The sequence below is a fragment of the Branchiostoma lanceolatum genome, chromosome 12 (genome assembly GCF_035083965.1).
Source record: "Branchiostoma lanceolatum isolate klBraLanc5 chromosome 12, klBraLanc5.hap2, whole genome shotgun sequence".
Classification (NCBI taxonomy): domain Eukaryota; kingdom Metazoa; phylum Chordata; class Leptocardii; order Amphioxiformes; family Branchiostomatidae; genus Branchiostoma; species Branchiostoma lanceolatum.
The window spans coordinates 10,611,279-10,634,380 of NC_089733.1; the positions used below are offsets into that span (position 1 = coordinate 10,611,279).

At 41.5% G+C, this 23,102-nt stretch overlaps 3 protein-coding genes across 4 annotated transcripts; 1 reads left to right on the plus strand and 2 right to left on the minus strand.

The window, feature by feature from the left end:
• Nucleotides 1-522: 522 nt before the first annotated feature.
• Nucleotides 523-5,756, plus strand: LOC136446457 (uncharacterized). Of its 2 annotated transcripts, XM_066444826.1 has the most exons (4): nt 523-617; nt 723-1,460; nt 3,613-3,715; nt 4,938-5,756. In XM_066444826.1, the coding sequence occupies exons 2-4, from the start codon at nt 1,261-1,263 to the stop codon at nt 5,667-5,669; spliced, it is 1,035 nt and encodes a 344-aa protein (XP_066300923.1). In that variant the 5' UTR covers nt 523-617; nt 723-1,260; the 3' UTR covers nt 5,670-5,756. The 2 variants fall into 2 exon arrangements, with proteins under 2 accessions (XP_066300923.1, XP_066300924.1); XM_066444827.1 differs by lacking the exon at nt 523-617 and having other exon boundaries at nt 632-1,460.
• Nucleotides 5,757-6,597: 841 nt separating this feature from the next.
• LOC136445748 (proteoglycan 4-like) lies at nt 6,598-9,621 on the minus strand. Its single transcript, XM_066443883.1, has 2 exons — nt 7,861-9,621; nt 6,598-7,587 (listed from the first exon to the last, which is right to left on the minus strand). The coding sequence occupies exons 1-2, from the start codon at nt 9,619-9,621 to the stop codon at nt 6,598-6,600; spliced, it is 2,751 nt and encodes a 916-aa protein (XP_066299980.1).
• Nucleotides 9,622-11,289: 1,668 nt separating this feature from the next.
• LOC136446455 (aspartate aminotransferase-like) lies at nt 11,290-22,937 on the minus strand. The gene is made up of 15 exons (XM_066444825.1): nt 22,826-22,937; nt 20,606-20,758; nt 19,920-20,022; nt 19,372-19,509; nt 18,780-18,907; nt 18,472-18,535; nt 17,099-17,138; nt 16,434-16,524; nt 15,967-16,032; nt 15,709-15,822; nt 14,922-15,074; nt 14,318-14,401; nt 14,001-14,076; nt 13,113-13,213; nt 11,290-12,633 (listed from the first exon to the last, which is right to left on the minus strand). Exons 2-15 carry the CDS (start codon nt 20,714-20,716, stop codon nt 12,592-12,594), a joined length of 1,311 nt encoding a protein of 436 aa, XP_066300922.1. The 5' UTR covers nt 20,717-20,758; nt 22,826-22,937; the 3' UTR covers nt 11,290-12,591.
• Nucleotides 22,938-23,102: the final 165 nt, after the last annotated feature.

Genomic DNA, 23,102 nt, shown 5'->3' on the forward strand with positions numbered 1-23,102 from the left:
CAAACATGTAAACGGTTGGTCCCTAAAGCTGTTCATCCTGCGGCGCGATTTCCAATCAAATAATGGAGACGGAAAATGGTTGATGAGGAAATATCGTCCCATCTGTCCCCCTGAGGCTCTGATAGGGGAATTCCCGTCCCGTGAGGCTCCGTTTGGGACATTCACGCACGTATGAATATACGCATCACATTACCAGTTTGGGACTGATGGAAATATCGTTACGGTTGAAAGTGAGGGAAAGGTGAAGTGAAATATAATGCACAAGGAATCCAAAGGGAGGATAAAACTAAAACATCGTCATTAATCATTGATATTTGCCAGCTAATGTTGAGAAAGCATTGTACTTTAACGTTAATCATGTAATGATTGTAAGTAGTCTAATATATCTTTTTATTATCGAATTTGACCGTAGGGTCTTGGTCTTAGAAATGCATAGCTAATCTTGTTTGGTAATACCAGCATTCACTATTATGATTATCAGAAACCAAAGGCGTTCAGAGGTACATACCCTCGAGTTTTCACTGACTTGCACCCGATAAATAAATTTTCTGCTACGTCCATTACGTCGTTAACGGATGTTCCCCTTGACGCAATGTGTCGTCTGCGAGCCAGCTGAGGTAAATTAAGCACGATATCGTCTGATTTCTCTCTGTTATCGACTGTCCTTCTGAATTCCTTAGCTATCGTTTGATTTTCCTCAGCTATCGTGTGTTTTTCCTCAGGTGTCATTTGCACCATTTCTCTCAGCCATCGTCTGATTTCTGTCAGCGGAAATTCGTCAGCAGCACCACATCGTCTGTTTTCTCTCAAGCATCGTCTGCAAGAGAAAGAACTGTGGATCCCGCCAAGGCGTATTACGGGTGGGAGGCCGCCAGGGCGCCCGGCTTGGACAGGATCAGCCGCTCACAGCCGCGAACCCTGCAGGAATTGCTCCCGGTCATCTTTACATTGTTATTCCTTTTTGTATTATTCATAATCGTTGTGTCTTCGGAGCGGCAACGAACAAACCGGCCTTGAAGCTTCTGTTGTTATTACTATTTATGTGCAGGAATTAGCGATTCTTTCTGCTTCAATTGTTTTGTAGTGTGATTTTATATTACTTCAAGGCCACTACTGCTGAAAGAGCGATTCGGTTCATTTGTGTAGAAAGATCCTTTCCCAGCCGCCATCTTGTATTTCTGAGCCGTGTGCAAAATTATTGAGCATCAGCGCCGATCACAGCATCCTTCCTCCACCTCTACATCTACCGGGAGCGCAACGATGGCCTCTTCGGACAAACCGGGCTTCTGGCCCGCCGAGCTGTACTCGGTCGCCGTGGTCCAGTTCTCCTACAACATCATGGTTTCGTCCTACCTTGGAGGAGAGATGGCGACCAAGGTCAACGCGAATCGAACGTCCGCCATGATGATTTCCCACGTCGGCGCCATCTTGCTCTGTTCTATCATCACCTTCATCAGCAGGTAAGAGATGGTTTAGAATGTAATTATTCTGCATGATATCTTTTACTGTTTCTTCGATAATTAGAAAAGAAGGGCGTTAGTTCAAGAAGCCACCAAAATAAACTTAAATTTCCTCACGTTTGCAGAGCAAAATAAAGAAATCTGTCTTCATTTGTGCTACTACATTGTAGTATTTCAAACTGCCTGCCCACAGAGCTTGTCACGGTGAATGTTGCACAATAAATTCAGCCAAAGAAACAAAACCAATTTGATCGTCAACGATGCCAAAATAAATTATCACTTGACGTAGTTTTTCTATCCTTTGTCTTCTAATAAGAATACTGCCAATCACGTTACCAAAACTTTGCCTCTGCCTTCAAATGAGAATTTATCGTCAGCACAATAAATACAGAATTTTCAAGCTGACCATTTACCTCATTCGATTTTCATTGCGTTTATATATTTTTTTAGACTTAACGTGTATATGTTTTGTCTTTGCTGTGACCTGTAGTTAGCTAGGTTAGGCAAAAATGTACAATAAAGATCTTCATTCATTCATAATATACATAATAAAAGTTATTATCATTTACACTAGCTTGTCCCTTTGCAATAAGCCTTCGGTCATGAATTTGCAACAGAGCAATCATTGTTGCTATTCAGTTGAGGTTTAAATAGCCATCAAAGGAAAAAAGAAAAAATATGCGTGTAATTTTAACTCTATTGGGGTAATTTTCAATAAGCCAGCCTGTGAGATTGTGTAGATAACACCTGAGCTGTGTAAAAGACAGCTTTTGTCTTCATTTGTTGAAAATCGGGGTGTTTTTCTGGTCTCTTCTTTGATCGATAAACTAAGATCGCGTAGCCAGTTTTCAGTGTGATAAATGCACGGTATCAGCACGAGGGCAGGGATATATTGACATTCTCATGTGGCATAAAATGCGCAGCAAATTTAAGAGCTTGGGCACCATCAACATGATTTTTGGGATGGCATCATGGCAAGCACTGTTTCGGCTAGTCAAGTTTAGTAAAACACAAGAGTATACATGTACATAACCAAAGGAATTTTTCCACATATTAGAAAGAATACACGTCAGTTTTTGCACATTATGCGTCCAAACGCCCCTAGAAAAAAAGAAGAAAAAAAAAATACGGAAAATGAGAGATTATGTTGCAAATCATTTTTGTACGAATCTGTAAAAAAAGAAGCCACGATTGCCACACTATGTACATTCGCAACTAGTTAAAATTACTGCTGATTATTATTTCTCTTCATTTTGCATTCTTTAGATTTTTGGTCTTTGCGAACGTTATTCATGGAATAAAGATTAGGTTCCCCCATGGGAAGCCAGCGGTAGTGAATAGCATTGAATTGGGTTTCAGCTAATTGAAATTCGTTTCCGCCATGGAATTGCAAATTTACGTGTCTCTTGGTGCCCCCGGTTCATTTGAATTGATCTGTTGGGACTAAACCAAAAGGGGGAGGGGGCTAGGATTAAAATGGGTATGAGGAAGAGCAATATAAGATCGTGTTCGTGTATATAAAAATGTCTACACTTTCCACATATTCTGTTGGTAAATATATCGGACACTACGACTGGAATCCTGCTGCAACGTTGACCAAACATCCAACAAAAACCGTCACTGATGAATTCTATGGTAACTACAAATAACAACAACTCCTGTACATGACTTTTGCAATTAAGGTAACATGCTGGTCAATACTTACAGAGTGCCTTGTTGTTGTTGACAGTATGAAAGTGATAGTTGCGTTACGCAGACAAATTCACAGACAATAGCATTTCATTTGAGTAATCCGTCATGCAAACGTGATATTTTTTGGGGCAGATAATCTGTCTGTAAAATGAAAATGTGTTTATTAGTGATAAAGAAATATGACATATACTCTATTGAAAGTAGATTTTAATAAAGATCAAGTGATTGGCACCGTAACTTGTAGGGACGAAAGTTGGTATGATGCCGTTTCAATCGCGTTAGCATGCGGTGCTGGTACTTTCCTTGGTGCTGAATTCGCATCACATGAACAATGGTTGTGCGCTGCTAACAAACATGGATGATTTCCTTTCTTTAGAGACTAGCCAATGCTGTGATCAATACATACCTTCTTTTGTTGTTAATAAATGCTGTAAACAAGCTGATGCTTTTGTTTTGTCAGGCGACGGGAGAAGGGAACAACAATCTCCCGGGCAACGGGCGCCATTTTGGCCGTGGTTCTCCCGACATTGGTGTGGATCGCTTACATGGGCGCTGAACTGTCGGTGAGCTTATAGTCTTACTTGATAAATGTATCGGTGTTTGTTCTGTAAGAACATTAGAGTTTTTAAGAAACATTTTTGTCGCTTCTATTTGCGTCAATTCCTATACGATGTGAAGTAATTTAATTTCAAAATAAACAAAATGTAACACTGACTTGATTTGTAAAGACCTGGGGAGATGGATATGTTCTGTCAACTTTATGTCTAGCATTCATACTTGTCAGGAAATGTTTGGAGTTTTGCTCAAGAATGTCGACGTCTTGAACATCTGGATATCTGAAATGTGTATACCCCGGGGTTTACTGATGCTTCATTAGGCCACACCAACTTGATTTTATGGATGACATCCTCTGGAAACCCCAAAACTAATGCGCGCGGGCGAAAAAAAGAAAAATCCAGCAAAAAAAAATGCTGCTAAACCACAGGGCTACTAGTACTAGTACAAAGCTGGTATTGCGAATTGAACCACAGAACACATTTGTTTGTAGGAGGTACATGTAGGTTGTCTTGTTCATCATAGCAGACTATTAGAAGGTATTTGGCTCCGAGGACTGTGGATGATATATGACTGTGATGAGAATACTCATATACACCCATAAGGGCAGTTTCAACATACATGGCATTGAACTCCATATTAAGCATTCCATGGTTTACGCTCACAAATCCCTCTGCCAATCCCTCAATTCCTCTCCCATGTCTCTCATTGTTGCAAAAGAAACGTGTGAGAGCCACTCTGGATAGGTCGTGTTTGAAATTGTCTTGGCGATACTCGCTGCATGGCCGCCGCGATCCTCTCGTACAACTGTGCAAACGCAAAATCCCCCTAGCCAACATCGATGGTATACCAATCCACATACGCCTCCAGTTTTCCGAAAAGCTGTCACAATGCTAGCCTTTTGCGGCAATCTAAGTCGGCAAGTTCCGGAGTTCTGTGTAGCCTTGGAGGAGGTGATTTTTTTTTTTTTTTTTGACAACAGGCGAAAATCAATGCGCGCGCGGATGTCATCCATAAGATTAACTTGGTGTGGCCTTAGCAGATCTCTTTAATTAAATTCACCGTTATTTTTAAATGTTTTAAATGTGGTGTTCTTAGGGTACCCGGCAGAATTAAGAGCATTGGCGTCAAATTCGCAGAGCATGCTTTTTAAATCATTCTATGATATCCTAGCTCCTGCTAAAGCGGTAAATCAAAGTGACCAGTGTCATAACGAACTCTACTCCACAGCAAACCGAGACAAAGGCGGTCTCATCCGGCAAGAAGCCGAAGCGGGAAGGAATGCCGCTCACCCTCTTCTCCTCCATCGTCGCTTCTCTCATTCTCTTCCTCCTCATGTACGTCATGGAAGAGTTCCAGCGCTCAAGGTTTCAAGAATTCCTCAAGGAGAGGAAACAAGACGGAGACGTCGCTGACGTGAAGGAGGCGAAGAAGGTGCTACTCCAGAACCGGGTGTACGCGGCGCTCCTGGGGCTGTTCGACGTTCTACTGGCCGCCGAGTTCTCCCGATCCGCCAAGCACTACCGTAGCCGCGTGGTCTACGTCACCTTCGCGTTCATTCTCCTCAGCCTGTTCCAATACGCGCCCGTCATGCAGAAAATGCAGGAGGATAAAAGAAAAAGGTTTCAGCTCTTCCTTTCGAACAACTTCAAGGATTTAGTTTTGGGTTTACTCTGCGTTGTCCTGATCTGGAAGTTCGGTCTGTCGTCCAGCAAGCTCATCCTATTGGCTAAGAGTTCGAGTCTGGTTCTGTACCGGTATATCGAACAGGCCAAAGAGGAGGAAGGGTCAGAGGGCGAGGTCATAGAGGAAAGGTCAGAGAAGGTTATAGAGGAAAGGCCAGAGAAGGTCATAGAGGAAAGGTCAGAGAAGATTATAGGGGAAGGGTCAAGGGCAACTGGCCCCGGTGGCTTGAATGGAATACCTGAGGAAAAACCTGAGGAAGAGAAAAAAGAGGACTAAAACGTTCCCGTTGCCATCCATATGAACACTTTTCTACCTAAACTTACAGCTCAAAACTTTAGTATCACTATGTGAAAGTTGCTTAGCGTCATCTATATAACACGTTCGCGACGACTCAAAGATACAACGGGAGCGATAATGAGGAGACGGGCTGTAATGGACATCTCAATGGAATTACAACATGGCCGAACAAGCTTTACACGAGGGTAACCTCGTTACCTCATAGGTCATCGGACCGTACCAATTATAACACTAACATAGGGTGGCGTGATCTCTTTTCCTCCTTTCTCTCTCTTAGTGTCCTCCTAAAAGTCCTTCTTCCCTCGTTTTCAATACAAACTAAAGTAACTTGAGTAAAGAAGATATATAATAGAATTGTAACTAGAATAACAGTTATAGGTCCTATTAACATGTTATCAATGGTTCTATAATGCATGAATCAGTGTTCTTCCATTAACAAATACCTGTTAGCATGATTCACATATTTCTTCTTCAGTTTGTAACATGGATATTTCCAAAATAACTGGTGTTATACTTATTCAAAAATAAACTGCATACCGCCTACTCCTCTACAAATAAAACAACTATACTGAGAGGAGACATTCTGCTTCTAGGTTGACTTGTTCTGTCTTCTTTTCCATCTAAGTAACTGGAGAATGATTGTAACTACGGTAAAATAACATAATGTCAGTAACGTAACATCTTTCTCAATACAGGAAATACCATAACTCGCTACTGGTCATGTATATATTCCTTCCTATCTTTCTTTGTAACTAACTGAAGGATTGTTCTGTTAATATGAACTCTGTGAAACTGCAAATCAAATTAGTACCTTTGGACATATATATGCTGCACATGTAGAGACTGTTTTGTTCTGCTTTGACTTAGGAGATAGGTGTGGAACTTGTCCTATTATACTTTCAGTTCGTTATGGCATAAAGTTCTGTGGGTGTCGAACAGATGGGGGTGGTTCAGGTGGGGGCCTAACTGCCGGGGTGTCAGGAGCTGGTGGAGGAGGGTCAGGTAGAACAGGAGGACGGTCAGGTGGGCTCTGGCATTCTTCCTTCACCTGCGGTGTGTCAGCCTTCACCTCTGTCAGGGGGCACTGACGTTCTGTCTTCACCTGCGGTGTGTCAGCCTCTGCTTTTGTGAGGGGGCGCTGATGTTTTGTGTTCACCTGCGGTGTGTCAGCCTTCACCTCTGTCAGGGGGCACTGACGTTCTGTCTTCACCTGCGGTGTGTCAGCCTCTGCTTTTGTGAGGGAGCGTCGATGTTCTGTCTTCACCTGCGGTGTGTCAGCCTCCGTTTTTGTGAGGGAGCGCCGATATTCAGTCTTCACCTGCGGTGTGTCAGCCTCCGTTTTTGTGAGGGTGCGCCAATGTTCTGTCTTCACCTGTGGTGTGTCAGCCTCTGCTGTTGTGAGGGAGCGCTGATGTTCTGTCTTCACCTGCGGTGTGTCAGCCTCTGTCTTTGTGAGGGAGCGCCGATGTTCTGCCTTCACCTGTGGTGTGTCAGCCTCTGCTGTTGTGAGGGAGCGCTGATGTTCTATCTTCACCTGCGGTGTATCAGTTTCTGCTGATGGTGTTGTTGACAGGTACTTTCCCTCCTCGCGTGGGGTGTCAGATTCTGCTGAAGGTGATACTAACTTGGGTTTTCTCTTCACCCGTGGGGTGTCAGCTTCTGCTGGTGGTGACAGGTGTTTTTCTTTCACGTGTGAAGTATCAGCCTCTGCTGGTGATGTCAGGTGATCTTCTTTCACGTGTGATGTATCAGCTTCTGCTAGTGAAGTCAGGTGTTCTTCTTTCACGTGTGAAGTATCAGCCTCTGCTGGTAATGTCAGGTGTTCTTCTTTCACGTGTGAAGTATCAGCATCTGCTAGTGAAGTCAGGTGTTCTCCTTTCACGTGTGAAGTATCAGCCTCTGCTGGTGAAGTCAGGTGTTCTTCTTTCACGTGTGAAGTATCAGCCTCTGCTGGTGAAGTCAGGTGTTCTTCTTTCACGTGTGAAGTATCAGCTTCTGCTGGTGGTGTCAAGTGTTCTCCTTTCACGTGTGAAGTATCAGCCTCTGCTGGTGAAGTCAGGTGTTCTTCTTTCACGTGTGAAGTATCAGCTTCTGCTGGTGGTGTCAGGTGTTCTTCTTTCACGTGTGAAGTATCAGCCTCTGCTGGTGGTGACAGGTGTTCTCCTCTCACCTGTGGTGTCTCAGCTTCTGCTGCTAATGACAGGTGTTGTTCTTTCACGCATGATGTATCAGCTTCTGCTGGTGAAGTCAGGTTCCCTTCTTTCACTTGTGGTGTGTCAGCTTCCGCTGTTGATGGCAGGTGATCTGCTCTCACCTGTGGTGTCTCAGCTTGTGCTGATGATGGCAGGTGCTCTTCCTTCACGTGTGGTGTATCAGCTTCTGCTGATGATGATAGGTGCTCTTTCGTCACGTGTGGTGTATCAGCTTCTGCTGGTGGTGACAGCTGTTCTTCCATCACGTGTGGAGCATCAGATTCTGCTGGTAGTGACAGGTGCTCCTCTGTCACGTGTGGTGTATCAGCTTCTGCTGATGATGACAGGTGCTTTTCCTTCACCAGTGGTATGTCAGCCTCTGCAGAAGGGGACAGGTGTTCTTCCTGCACTTGTGGTGTGTCAGCCTTTTCTGATGGAGACAGGTGGTCTTCTTTCACGTGTGGGGTGTTAGCTTCTGCTACTGAAGACAGGTACTTTTCCTTCACTGGTGGTATGCCAGCCTCTGCAGAAGGGGACAGGTGTTCTTCCTGCACCTGGGGTGTGTCAGCCTTTTCTGGTGACGACAGGTGGTCTTTCTTCGCGTGTGGGGTGTCAGCTTCTGCTACTGATGACAGGAGCTTTTCTTTCACTGGTAGTGTGTCAGCGTCTGCTGATGGTGACAGGTATTCTTCCTGCACCTGTGGGGTATCAGCTTCTGCTACTGGTGACAGGTGCTTTCCCTTCACCGGTAGTGTGTTAGCATCTGCTGATGGTGACAGGTGTTTTTCCTTCACCGGTAGTGTGTCAGCCTTTGCAGCAGGTGACAGGTGCTCTAGGGCATGGACCAGTGACCTTGTGTTTGTTTGTTGTTCAGTCACAGCAGGGTTGGTCACAACATGAACTACAGGAATGGTATGTAGCAGGCGCATGACCTTGGGCACTTGAACACTGGAACAGTTAGCTGCCCTTCTAGAGCGTGCTAGGTTGTGGTGCATACGATTTTTGCTGTACCAGATGCTATGTATACGTGGCTGGGCTTGTGTGGTAGATGTGGAATAATCAAAGATGGATCCATCAGGAAGATGAATTGTTCTTTTGCTAAAGTTGATGATTAAACTGTTGACTTGTAAGAATGTGATTCCTGCAATGATTGGATCGGCTAAGTCTTCTACCACGATTGCGTTGAACTGAAGGGCTACTTTCTTCTTGTAGAACGTGGTTGAGCACTCACCTATGGCAGAGATTCGCCGCCCATTTGCTTGGATTGGAGTACGATCTGTGTTGTTGGGAGTAATGCACAGCCCCAAGCGCCGCGCTTCATCGGCACGAATCATGCTCGACTGTGCCCCCGAATCCAGGAGTATCTTGACCGCCGCTGGCGCTCCCTTGTGGAAGGCTTCAAGGTTTGGAGAAGCACTTGCTTTCACTCCGCGTCCGGATTCTTGCTGGGGAGGGGCGCTCACGTGGCGCGCAAAACTCTCTTTGTCCTCATCGGGCAAGTACGGACACGCACTGAGGAAGTGATCGAAAACTTGCCGCCCCGCTTGTTGACAAATCGGGCAGATCTTCTTGTCCCTTTTAGGTTCTCGATTCTTCGGGCGTCGGGGGAGATCTTGGGTTCTCCAGCGTCTGTCAGGATCTTGTTGAGGGCTGGGGTATTGTGGGTTGGAGTAAGGATGGTTGTTGTCGTTGGAACGCCAGTTGCAGTTCCCGGATGTTGAGTTTTGCCCGCGCTGCATCGCTAAATGTTGGATTCTAAGGTCGCCTTTCAACGCGGATAATTTCACAAGGTTGCGTGGTATCCAAACTTGTTGGTGCTCTGTGGGCTCTTGGATCCCAGCGACTGCCACCACGTCATCTATATAACACGTTCGCGACGACTCAAAGATACAACGGGAGCGATAATGAGGAGACGGGCTGTAATGGACATCTCAATGGAATTACAACATGGCCGAACAAGCTTTACACGAGGGTAACCTCGTTACCTCATAGGTCATCGGACCGTACCAATTATAACACTAACATAGGGTGGCGTAGGTTCTTCAAAGCAGGCTAACCATCTCGACTTTCTTTTTACTGCAGGGGGTAATTTTTAAGGGAAAACATGTTAGAAAAAATACTTTGTCTGTACAAGGAGGTTATATTGTCTTGAAGTCAATCAATCAATCGATGGATGGATGTCATCTGCGGACATCAAGTGCTGATGCATGGTGGCTGTAGACAGTTTTCTCCAGGATGTTGTGAAAAGTATTGGGGGAAAGGGAAAAATGTAAATCTAAGCCTTAGCTTGTCGTAGTGATTGAGTAATCAGGCTGATGTTAAGATGATGACTGTACATCCCCACCCCCTTCAACTAACCATAGGATAGGGCTTTGTCAAGTCACTTAATTAGCATAGATTAAATTTTGCCCCCGCCCTACACTTTTAAAATTAGATAAACCCAAGTCTTTCTTGAATGGATTTTCCAAAATAAGGGGGAAATTAGAAACTTCTCTGTGTAGTTATTAGAACTTAGAAACACTAAAACATACATTGTGCTCCAGACTAAATATAATGATACTAGCTACAACTTTAGCCTGATCGTGTGTAATGGTAAAATACAACTACAGAGTTGATATAAAAATGTCTCAGGTAGCGATAACCATAGTGTTGTAACACTCGCTGGTAACATTGCATTTAACGTTCTCCCTGCTGCCTAACTCTGTAACCAATAGGGAATTGGGTGCCACACGGCTACTTCGGTGTGCTAATGGTTAAAATGTAGCTCCAATACTCATGCATAAACTTATTGCAGTGTAGCTGACTCATGGTTAACTCTTTCTAGTGGCAGTTGATCATGATTCAATACCATTGTATCTTGATATCTGAACTACGAACTCTGTATCTAGACATTTGAAAAGATGTTCCAAATTCCATGCGTCTTTTCTAAACGCAAAGTTAGTGTTATTCTACTCAAAGTTGAGATGCTTGAATCAGCTTACAAGCGAGCCAATGTGTGCGTGTGCCAAACCTGACCTGCTTAATCGTAAGATGAAAAGAGTGTGGAAACCTTCATAAATGTAGTAAGAACAGAAAAAAATCAAGCAGTGGGAAAGAGCTGTGTTAGTCTGTTGTGCAAAGGAAAAACTTATAAATACTGCCTTACTTACTTGTTTTCCTTGTATATGTACTACGTAGTCTACAAAACTACTGGCTCAAAAATTGTAAAAAATACGATAAGTGATGAAATTAATTACTAGACAGACAACGTACAATCTTGGCCATGACTTACCTGTGATTTCTCTTACTACAATATGGTTGGTGTGTGTAATCTGACAATAAACTACATTGTACACATTATATGATTGGAAGTCCTTTTTTACTATGGTTGCCATGATAGTTAAAGAATTACCTAGACTGTGACAAGATTGAGGTGTGCAATGTTTTTATTTCTATTGTTAGGACAGACATCTAATTACTTGCTTCAAAGATCTATTCCATGAACTTGGACCAGAAATATGATGATTTTAGAAAATCAAAAAAATATTACTTGATAAATTGCAAAAGACTTCATCTTCGGATACCTAATGATTTTGTGCACATTTATTTGCAACATTATCATCGATTGTGTGAGATAATCTCATATTTGATTAAATATTCTAAAAATCTTTACAAATGTTTACATAGAAAAATGTACAAAATTAAGGTACATCTTTAAAATTGATGTGCAGGTGATTATAAAATATCTTTGATCAACTCAAATGTTCAAAAGTGCAACATTGTTCAATATATGGTCCTCTAGTTATGCATGTTTGTAACACAGAAGCATCGGTGGATTATAATCATAAGATTATGACATGCTATTTACGAATTCAAAATTACGAACTTGAAATTAAGTGTCGCAATTCAACATTTTTGGTGGTTCAACTGACGAAGAATTCTGAGAGATTGTAATCAATGTGAAACAATCTCAGAAGCTTAATCGACAACAGTTGGTATTGCAACAACAATAGTCATGATCATAGTAGATAGTGGTTACCATTAATAGTGCAAAATTGCGCAATTATTTTTGGGTGAGATGATGTGCAAAGTGGAGTGACAAATCAATAATGAAAATATAGAGTGTAGTATTCTGACATCAGTAGAATTCAACCGTGCAAAACTATAACATCTCTAATAATAATATTCATCAATCTTTGTCTATCAAATGAATGTCACATAAATAAAACTATATCCATCTTTAACATTTTCATAATGCAGGAGCTCAACAAAATGTCTGCCAACCTGTCTACATGTATGACCATGCCAGATGATTTATGTGTGTGTGATTTCCGGAGATTGTGAATACAACTTGTTTCAAAATCTGTACTAAACGATCGTCTCTTCATGACAAACAGCAGGTATTTGTGACCACTTGTTGCTGGTCCCTTAAACAATTTTTCCCTTTGATCCTGAAGCATGAAAAATCCTGTATTTAGTGGTCCCCTGTCTACTGTGACCATTTTCTTTCAGTTCCTTGAGTGTCACTGTACACAGCCACCGTAACCAATAAAAGCTACTGCCTGTTACTTTCAAGACTATTTTAGCCTATAACATCAACAGCACATTCCAAGCAACAGCTATGCCTCAACAATTTATTAAATCTCTTCGTTTTTTGTTTTTTTGCTGTTTTCTCCATGGGAAAACACCTCTCCCTCGGTCACATCAAGCTTGTTTCTCAGACCTCTTCTTTACTCAATCTCCAGTTGTGTCTGGACCCACCTCTTCAGAGCCTAAGTAGGAAAAAGAACACAATCAACATCTGAAGAAGGAAGAAACAAAATATGATTCTTATATCTTTGAAAAATTAATGCTATGTAAGACTATATCAATCTATTGCCTTGATTTCTGGATACTTTAAAGTAACATTCAGCAAGGGGTCGAGATGAAAACAGAAGGCTGGGATGAAAACTATAGACTTTGAGTCTGACTACTAACTTAAAGTTTCCTGAAAATTAAAAAGACTTAGATATGACTGATCAATGCAAGTGTCAACCTTGAACGTTTATAATAATGAAATACTGTTTTCAAAATTTGTGTTCTGTGTGCTAACCATGAACGTCAGAAATATAACGACACTAATGTTTGAAAAGTGGCAGAAAATGTTAATCACATGAACATTTCAGATTTCTGTGTCAAGATGTTGCATAATGCCAATTTAAAACATCAGAACCAACATACTGTCTATAGGTGTAAGTCTTGTGCGTAATACCTGGATACCATCGTAGGTTTGTCCACAGTATTCCTTCACAAACTCCTCAGTCAGAGGAACGTCAAGTCCTAGCTTCTTACTCGCCTTTAGAGCATGGCTCCCTGGATGGAAGACAAGACAAAATGTCAGTTATCAATTATCAATTAAGTCATTACTTAGTTAAAATTTAGAGTCAGCATTCAGACTAACCGTTAGATCTAGAGTAGACACATGCTGTTCTACATAACACAAATTTGCAATAATAGAATTAAGACGTCCACTCCAATTCATTTTCTTGGTTCCCTCAGGCATTTCAAAATGACAATCCAGCAAAAGGCAAAGAAGAAAACAGAAAACAGTATCGCAGATTCTACTGGTAACGATTTTGATAAGAGTCTTTGTCGAAAGAGATTGCAATGAAGATGCAAGGAATGTGTTAGGGTGATCTCCCATTCATCAATCCTGAGTTTCCAGTCAATTATACATTGATCTGAAGTGACATGAATCGAAGTTGAAAAGTTCTGACTGTCTTTTAAAGGAATATCTTGAAGTTTAAATTTACAGACTCAATCGGTATATCCACCTACTGAATTCTACCAAACTGTAACCTCTATACCCTAACACTCTCTAACAACATTGTTGTCAAATTTGACATAATCAAACAGTGTAACCTCCACCGGGTTACATAAATCCGCCACTTTGAAAAATAGTGGGTTTGAGAGATCTCTAGTGCAGCTCCCTCCAGGTCATGCATGCACAGATTAGATATACAGGAGTTCATTATACTTTATGAGGTTGGGTTATAGAGATCTGTTTGGACATATTTTTAAAGGGAGGCGGAATCATGTACCCTGGTGGAATTATGTTAGTTACTGTAGAATTTATCCTTTTCCCTTTTTTCTATCTCACCGTCGAAGTCGATGAAGCAGAGTCTGGTGGTGAACTCGTTCAGAGGTCGGAGGAAGGCGGGACCACCGGCCATCAGCTGGGGATACACAGACATGAAACCTTTGTACATGCATGGTGTATACAAAATGACTAATAAACTTCCAAACTTCCAACGTCTGAATCTGGCATTCAAATTTTCGACAGCGGAGCAACCAGCACACTCAAAGTGAGTTCGAATCAAACTAGCCTGGACCATACCATGAAGTACAGACCGGTCTGAACACCTGTATCAAATGTTATTGTGGCCCGGGTATGATATGATTACACTGTGTACTTACAGCAACTCTGGCCTCCTCAAACAGTGCCTCACACATCTGGGTACAGGTGGTGATGCCTTGCTTGGACAGGGACGTCCTCAACACCTGTGCGATAAAACAAAGTTTTGTGAGTGAACCAAAGGACTCGAAGGGGGATTAATATGACAAAACTGCAATGTAAGAAACACAAAACCTCAAGAATGTGAATATCAGAAAAAGGGTTAGAAAGGAAGAAAGAAAGAAAGAAAGAGCATAAAACAATTGCTGCAATCTCTGTCTTCCTGCCTTTCTCTCTTGTCTTTGTCTCTTGTCTTTCTCTATCTCTCTATCTATCTATCTCTATCTCAGTCTCTCTTATCTATTTAACCGTCTCTCTGTCTTTCTCCCCATCTCTCTGCACGTGTGTGTCTCTTTCTCACTCCCCTCAAAGTTGGGGAGTATGTTGGTTGTACCACCTTCACACCCACAGCCTTGAGTTCCTTACAGGTGTATATCCCTCCCTCTCTCTCTCTCTCTCTCTCTCTCTCTCTCTCTCTCTCTCTCTCTCTCCCTACCTCTCCCCCTCTCTCTCTACCTCTCACTAAATCGATATGACTCTCTCTCTATTTATCCATCAGTGTCTCACCTCAAAGTTAGGAAGTATGTAGTACCCCGATGTTGGTTGTACCACCTTCACTCCCACAGCCCTGAGTTCCTTACAGCTGTAGGTGCCCACAGCTTGTAGGATGCGGGAACAGTGTGCCCGGTACTCCTGTACTTCATCACTGTAGCTGAACAACTGCAGGGGGGGAAGAAAAATATTTGTCAACTGCAGGGGGTAAAAGGTAGGGGTCCTGAACTTGAATTTTTTTAGGCCAATCACAGGGTTGTTATCCATTGTGTCAAGGGACCTCTGAGTTCTGGGCCAAACATCCTGCTGTTACGCCACCCAACCCCACCCAACTGCAGGGGAGATATAAATTCAAAAGGTAAAGCAGTCATCCTAAAATGAGATGAGTGTGATGCTTTTTCAAGTAGCTTTTGGCAGTGCATTGCTGTTTTGCTACTGCTTGCATTTACAGCCAACACACCGGGTCACCCCTGGTCTTGATAAGTGTGTTGGGTTCTTTTACGTGCAGATGTTTGATGCCTTAGGAGCATGGGCCGCTGGCTTCACGTCGTCGCTGTCTGAAATGACGAACACACTCCATACTAATACAACAATCTTATGCATATAACTTTCAGCAGCAGGTTTGGGTAAGGGTTTGAGTTATTAAAGGGTTGTGGTAGGGTTTAGGGTTTAACCCTAAAGGTAGGGTTGTGGTATTTACAGCTAGAGCAGCATTATAACTGTATAGCAGCAGCAGCACAGGAGTAGGTGTGACTGGGTTAGGGTTTGGGTACTTTAATACAGTAACAGTTACTGTACTTACAGCCAGGGCAGCATACTGTATAGGAGCAGCAGCACAGGAGTAGGTGTGACTGGCTGCACTCTTCACCGCACACCTCAGTGGGTCCAGCTCTCTGGGGTACACACAGTACCCAAGCTGTGGGGAAAACAAGGGAAGTTAGTGTTGCTCAAAATTGGCTACTTGAATCCAGACCCGAGATTGCAAGCCTAACTAAAGAGGATTCTACCTAATGATGCCGAGATTTAAAAAAAATAAGCAAAATCACAGCTCCCAACTCACCCTCCAGCCTCCAGCGCTGGCCCACTTGGACAGCCCTGAACACAGAATGGTTCCTTCCGGGTAGTACTGGGGACAAAAAAAATCCAAGGTTTTAGAGATGCAAAGTTACTGTTACTTGATCCAGTTTAGCTTACACAATTTTAGATACTGAGGTTACAGTTAAAAAAAAGGTGCAATGCAGTTTCACTATGGCTCGCATTTAGCCAGGCAAACCGTACTCAATCTTCTTGATGAGTGTGTTTGGGTCTATTCATGTACAGAGGTTTGATACCTGACTCAGTGAAGTTACAGTTATTGTTATAAACTTAGTGATAAAGGATTCAACTTTTAGAGCATTATTAGAGAAACATTAACTGAGGGTTGTGGCTGTCTCTGAATGGGTTACAAGAGAACTTCTGCCACCAACTTTACCAGAAAGACTAAAGCTCTTCCTCAGACAATACATAAGGCTCTTAAGACCGACAAACCTTGGCGATGGTCTCGTGGTTGTCAGTGTAGTGCAACCTGGCGTAGATTTCATCGCTTAACACCACAATACCGTGTTTCCTCAACGTAGAGCTGAAAAGAGAAAACGGGAAAATGTCATTGACCTGTACCAGAAAGCTGAAGATATCGCAATTTATCCATCATATACATATTTTATGATACTAATAGCCTAGAAAACATGGCTGGACACTCAAATAAATTTGGTTTCAAAACAGGGCTAGGTTCTCTTCGATTTTTATTGAAAAAAAAGTAGAAAAGCAGCAGATTTGATTCACAGCATGATATCAAAAACAGAAAAATTGGAGCAAAAATCACCCAAAACTGATCCCTCAAACACAAAATGAAAATGGAAATTAAAAAACAAAAACTGTTCCAACACCACATGCAATTTTGTGTATATTTTATCTAATTTAGTATTCATTGTATCTGTTGATTAGAGAGTCGCAGTACTTAGCATTTGGCTTATCTTTTAGTTGAGAACACACCTTCAAAAAAAAAGGAAACAAAATTTTGTCATATATTCTGAGGTTTGGAGCAATGGACAAGTTGGCCTAAATTTTTATTGCTTTGGCTATTTCCAAGGAAACAAACAAACACTTATACACAGTTATAAAGTAAACAACAACAAGCAACACCGAGTCATAACCTGAGCTGTTTCAGCTGGTGCTGGCTGTAGCACGTCCCGGCTAGGTAGAACGGGAAACGTTAGTGAAGAGACCAAACAACACACAAGCACTGCTCAACCCGCTACACCTCTTTTCTTTGAAAAGTCTTTCTTTGCTTTGCATATAACTGGCAAATGACCTTTAAGGGCATAACACACCATTTTTGTACAGTGCGCACAAGCTTGGACTATGTAAGACCAAACTGCAAGCTTTAATTTTTATCAATGTGGTGGGATCTTTAACGTTCTCGAGGTGTAGCTCTCCACAAACAGAGGGCCCCTGGCTTTTTGTTCCATCGAAGATGAAGTCCCTAACTGAAGCTATACCAGGTACTGATTTTTGCCGAGTCAAGTGGGGAAATAGGTGTCAAGTGCCTTTCCCATGCAAGGGCACAACATTAGGGCCTGCTAGGGTTTGGAACCCAGAACCTTTAGATTCTAAGTCAACAACCCTAACCACAAGACCTGGTGACGTTGGCAGCATTGCAGAATTGGAAAATGAAGATTTGGCGGCTGATTTTACGAGCAAACAATGATGGAGGGAGGAAGAGGGTTGAGCTGCTTGATGTTCTGCCAATTGCCTCAAAGCTAACAACACTATAAATGAATTAAAAAATGACTAATCTTTAAGTACAATTGGTACTGCATCCACTCTAATTACTGTACATTGCTTGACAACAGCAGCATTGATCCAGCACTACCACAACTGTTACTGTAACAGTATTTCGTCTAATTGTTGCACAATTATCTAAATCCTTCGCGATACCAGTTCTAAATTCCCGAGCGTACAATTTTTTCTAACTTTGAAATCAGTCATGTCATGTCAGTTTTCTAAGTCTAACATTGAAATCAGTCATATCATGTCAGTTCTATTCTACCATTACCATGATAACAGATATTGACAGGAAAAGCTTTGAATTTCCTAAGGATTTTTTTTCTTTTTTTGAAAATTAAAATACTTTCAAAAGGAATATCAGATAACTATATAAAGGTCAAAATATATTTACATTTGGTCAAGCTACAACAGAAAGTACTAGATAATGATAGTTCCTCAGCAGAATTCTAACTGCATGCTTTAAGCTTAGCAACATATTTCAATGATGTGCATTAATATTGGCAGAACATCAAAAAAGGTTAGGCACTAAAGGCAGCCAAGCAGATAACGTTATATGCAACAAATTAAACATATGCTTAATGAATGATGTTGTGCGAAATGTTTTTTTTCTTAAAATTATCTTAACAATTGATGCTTTCAGAAACAATATTTCATGGGCTGAAACTAACTATCTTATCTTAGTTGGATACGACACAATAATTATTCTTAAGGATTTGAAATTGACTTGAAGATTACTTACTGGGATTGTCAGGGTTGCACAAGATGAGCAGCTTATTCTTGTGAAGGTCGTTTGTCGCAAGTGTCTGAAAACAGGCAATGTTGTGAAAATAAGTATTGTCAATGTTTTCTAGGTTTTTCCTGCTGGAAAAAGGGCATATGTTGTAAAATGTCCCATCAATTTGGAAGACAATGTGCTGTGAATTGTGAAATATTCGCTCAGTGACCATGTGACTCCTATACAGTAACAGTGATGTCATCATTGACCTCAAGGGTCATTTCACACAACTTAACGTTATGTGGCGCATGGTAAAACAGAAACGCACAAACCTCCTCTAACAACTGAGGCGTCAGTCTCCACTCGTCTTCCATTGTTGTCTGCATCACCACGACATTGTGCCTGGTGAGGTGACATTGAGGCTTGTACGTCGTCCAGCAAGGTGACAACAGGAGGACATCTGCATAGACAGGCAGGTAGAAATACAATATTGTTACAGTAATGTCCTGTGTTTGAGGAGAGCCACACCTTGAGTATGTCGAAGAACCCACCACACTTATTGAAAAGAGTAGGGAACCATCCCGGTGTGAGTGGATCAAATAAATCTGTCCGGATATGCAGCTTGTACTTTTCAGTACAAACCTATGGTACAAACCTACAATGTAGTATGGTACAATGTACATGTACACCAAACAAATTAGATTCTTAATTCTTGTTCTTTCACATTTTCTTCTCTGACTTTGCCATTGACTTTGGCATTCTATGACACTTGCATCCATTTTCCGATTTTTTTGTTAGCAATATTTACGGCAATATAATATAGTTGCTCATTTTGCATCTGCTGTATGATTTACAGTTTCTTTTTTTTGTTGAAACTGTCGAAAAATTGATGTCATCCATATAATTGCATCAACATGGCCTCACCTCCATTGAACACCTCCAGCAGCAGGTAGATGAGTTCCTTTGATCCCGGCCCCACCACCACCTGCTCAGGGTCAAGGTCCTGCAGGTCATCTGTCTTACAGTGGAAGTCACAGATGGACTGACGAAGCTCCGGGATACCTGCAGATGGGATTGATAGATAGATTGATTGATTGATTAACTGAATGAATGACTTTTTTATTTATTTATTCATTGATTAATTGATTGACCAACAGATTTAAAGTGGAAGTTACAAATGGATTGCCAAAGCTCCCGGATACCAGATGCCATGTATTTATATTTCTATCAAATTACTGATTTATTTATATATTCATTTATTTATTGAATGCTTTATTGATGATTGATTGATTGATTGATTGATTGATTGATTGATTGATTGATTGGTTGGTTGGTTGGTTGGTTGGTTGGTTGGTTGGTTGGTTGGTTGGTTGGTTGGTTGGTCGATCATTCTTTTGCTTGTTTGGTCGTCCATTCCTTCCCTCACTATTATACCTGTTAGAACCAATCCAAAACAATGAGAGGAAACCCACCAGCCACAGGAAGGTAGGCGTTCTCCCCTGCATGTTGGCACAGAGCCTTGGTCGCTCCTTCATATATGGGGAACGGGGACTGCCCAAACGCCAGGTGATACACCTGTTGGGAAAGATACAGAGAACATTATAACTCATCAATAATCTACAATAACATTACAGCTCATCAACAGTCTACATAGATATCAAAGCTCACCAATAATCAATAGGGAAATATTCTAAGGGCCTGGGACAAAGAGAAAGTTGTCACATTAATAATTTACAACGACCAGGCACAGGTAATGGTTTGACTGTAACCCCCATTAACATAAATCGCCTGGCCATGGGTAACATAAATCCTGACCACTATCAAAAACAGTGGGTTTGATGAGAAATCTCTAGTACAGCACCCCTAGTGTATGCATTGATATGCAGAAGTGCATTATACTGGTGGACGTTGGGTTTGAGATCTGTTTGGATGACTATCTTTTAATGGTAGTGGAATTACTACCCTGGTTGAATTATGTTAAGAGAGTGAGTGAGTGAGTGAGTGAGTGAGTGAGTGAGTGGGTGAGCGTGTGAGCTTGTGAGTGAGTGAGTGAATGAGCGTGTGAGTGAGTGAGTGAGTGAGTGAGTGAGTGAGTGAGTGAGTGAGTGAGTGAGTGAGTGAGTGAGTGAGCGAGCGAGATCCTAATTAATTAAAGTACCTTCTCCCCAGCTTTGCGTAAGTTGCGTATTTTCTCGTTGAGCATGAGGTTGGAGGCGGGGCAGTAGTTCGCCAAGTCGGGCCGCAGCAGCAAGGAATGTTCGGTCTCCATCTTCTGAGCACTCAGGTGACCTTCCTTGCAGACAGAACTAATCTGCCAAAATGTATGAATCATGGAAATTTACTACATGTATGGATTATGTGTTAAAAGATCTGGCTCAGTCTCAGTTCTTTATACCTACATTTGTTTGCAAAAAAAAAATTGTCAATTTTTTTACATCTAAAACGTCTTTTTATAGTGCTAATACTTTTTAATTCTACTCATTTTCCAAAGAAACAGGTGCAGGAACAGAAAAAAAGTGCATTAATAGAGAGGGACATAGTAAGGCAGAAGAGGCAACCATTAAAAGACCCACAAAACAGGCCCGACCTCTGCTTGGATATACATACTTGTCATGGTGCTCACATTGTTACAATAAGCAGAGCTGCTGAACGTGCTGATAACAAAGGACATCCCTCACAGGCAACATTCTTGATAACTGACTTCACCTGGGGTCAAGCCCTGCTGCCTTTCAAATGGTTAGGCTGCAGCAAACTAATTTGTTGGTTCTTAAATAAAACATTTTATTGAAAAATTATGATACCTAAACTGGCTAAAGAACAACTTCATGAAAACCATCAGTTGCTACGGGAGAGTCTGTAGTTTGGTACACACAGTTTTAGGGAATGAATATACAAAATGTAGTCAGATCCAATATAAGTTTAAATCCTGACAAAAAGTCCAAGATAAAAAATAGATTGTCGTGACATGTCGTGAGAATGAAAGTGTTGCAGACAAAGGCCATCCCCCAGGCAACATTCCTGAGATAAGTACAAATACTTTCTCTCATTCAAATTAGACTGGAAGAACAACCAACACCCTGGTGTAGCAGTGTTAAGTAGCCTGGATGTCAGACTGTTACCGGGGCCTACACAGTCCACATAGCTCCTCGGCTCTTAAGGGCCAACATCCCTCAAGTCATTAGGAATATTCAAAAAGGCCCCCCTGAGTTAGAATCTGAGACACAGGGCTTAAGGGAGGGTAGTGGACATCACACAATATTATGATGTTTCTTCCCCAGCCAAAGGGAAGGACATCGCCTTGTGCAGGGGTATCCTGAGGCTATCCTCATAGCCACCTGCAAACCCAGGGAGTGCCAATTCCTCAAATATTTGTTGGTTCAGTCAAGGAGTCGAAGGACAAAGACTTTTGTTAACCATTGATTTACCAGCCGGATGAGATTATTCACAACTGCATGGTTATAGCTTAATGTCTTGTTTCACAAATTTATTTATTCATCATTGATCGTCCTGAGAAAATAAATGATTGGCACCTCCAGTTTTGACAAGATAATTCCCAAGGGAGCTCATCAGCACATGTATGCAATGAGGAACATATATCATACATGTCATATAACCAAAGAGGTTTAAAACCTCCATGACATAACAGAGATTTTTAAGGCAATTTAGCAATGAAATTATAACCAAATTGATCATTGGAAATCTATTATTTGATATTGAAATTACATGTCAGTTTTATGTGTACATACAGACTGTATGTTAAAATAACTGCACCCAACAAAGATGATTTCAACTTAATATTCCTAAAGCTGAAGATCATGATTGAATTGAATCAAGATTAGACAGCTAAAGAGATTTTTGTCAACCACATTAAAATTAACCCAAAGGTCGTGACTTTACAAACTTTTTAAAAACAATTTGATAACAAATTTTATGTCATATCATTTTAACTGTTAAAACTGAGAAATCAGATTTGCATCTTTGAGGAGAGACACTGGAAAAAACAGTCCAGGCTCAAACTGTAAATTATTAATGTTTTCATAAAGATAAAATGGGTCATCAACGTTAATATCATCTCTTCTAAATATATTCTATGCATAAAAAGACTTTCCAGATGACTATTTCATTAATCAATTCAAATGGAAAATTTCATTTGACATGGTGACCGTTTTACTCCTTTTATTCACGGGTTTTAGTTTGCAATTTTGGATTGCATCATCCTTTTGAGGGTCGCCTTTACAAAAACAACCCTAGCAAGGACATTGCTCCAACATTGCAAAAATATATTCCCACAAATCTACCAATACATTCTTATTCTCTATATCGTCAGAAAATATATATATGAATGCAAATATCGGCTATTTCAAGAAATATTTCTTACCTCAGTGTAACAGTCGCCCAGGCACCGCCGGTATGACAAAATTATAACACAAACACACACATTGAGAGCGATGACGACACAACCTCGCCAGGCCCACCATGTAAACAAACGGCGACCAATCAACGGTCAGGATTGAGGGAACGCCTACCTAATTATGCATACCGTTTCGTCCACAGACGTGCTAGGATTTCAAGGTCAGAATATCGGTGTGACCTTCGCGTTAAACGTTTGGGATTTTCGATTATCTCAATAAAATTGTGACAGAAACGTTTTCGCC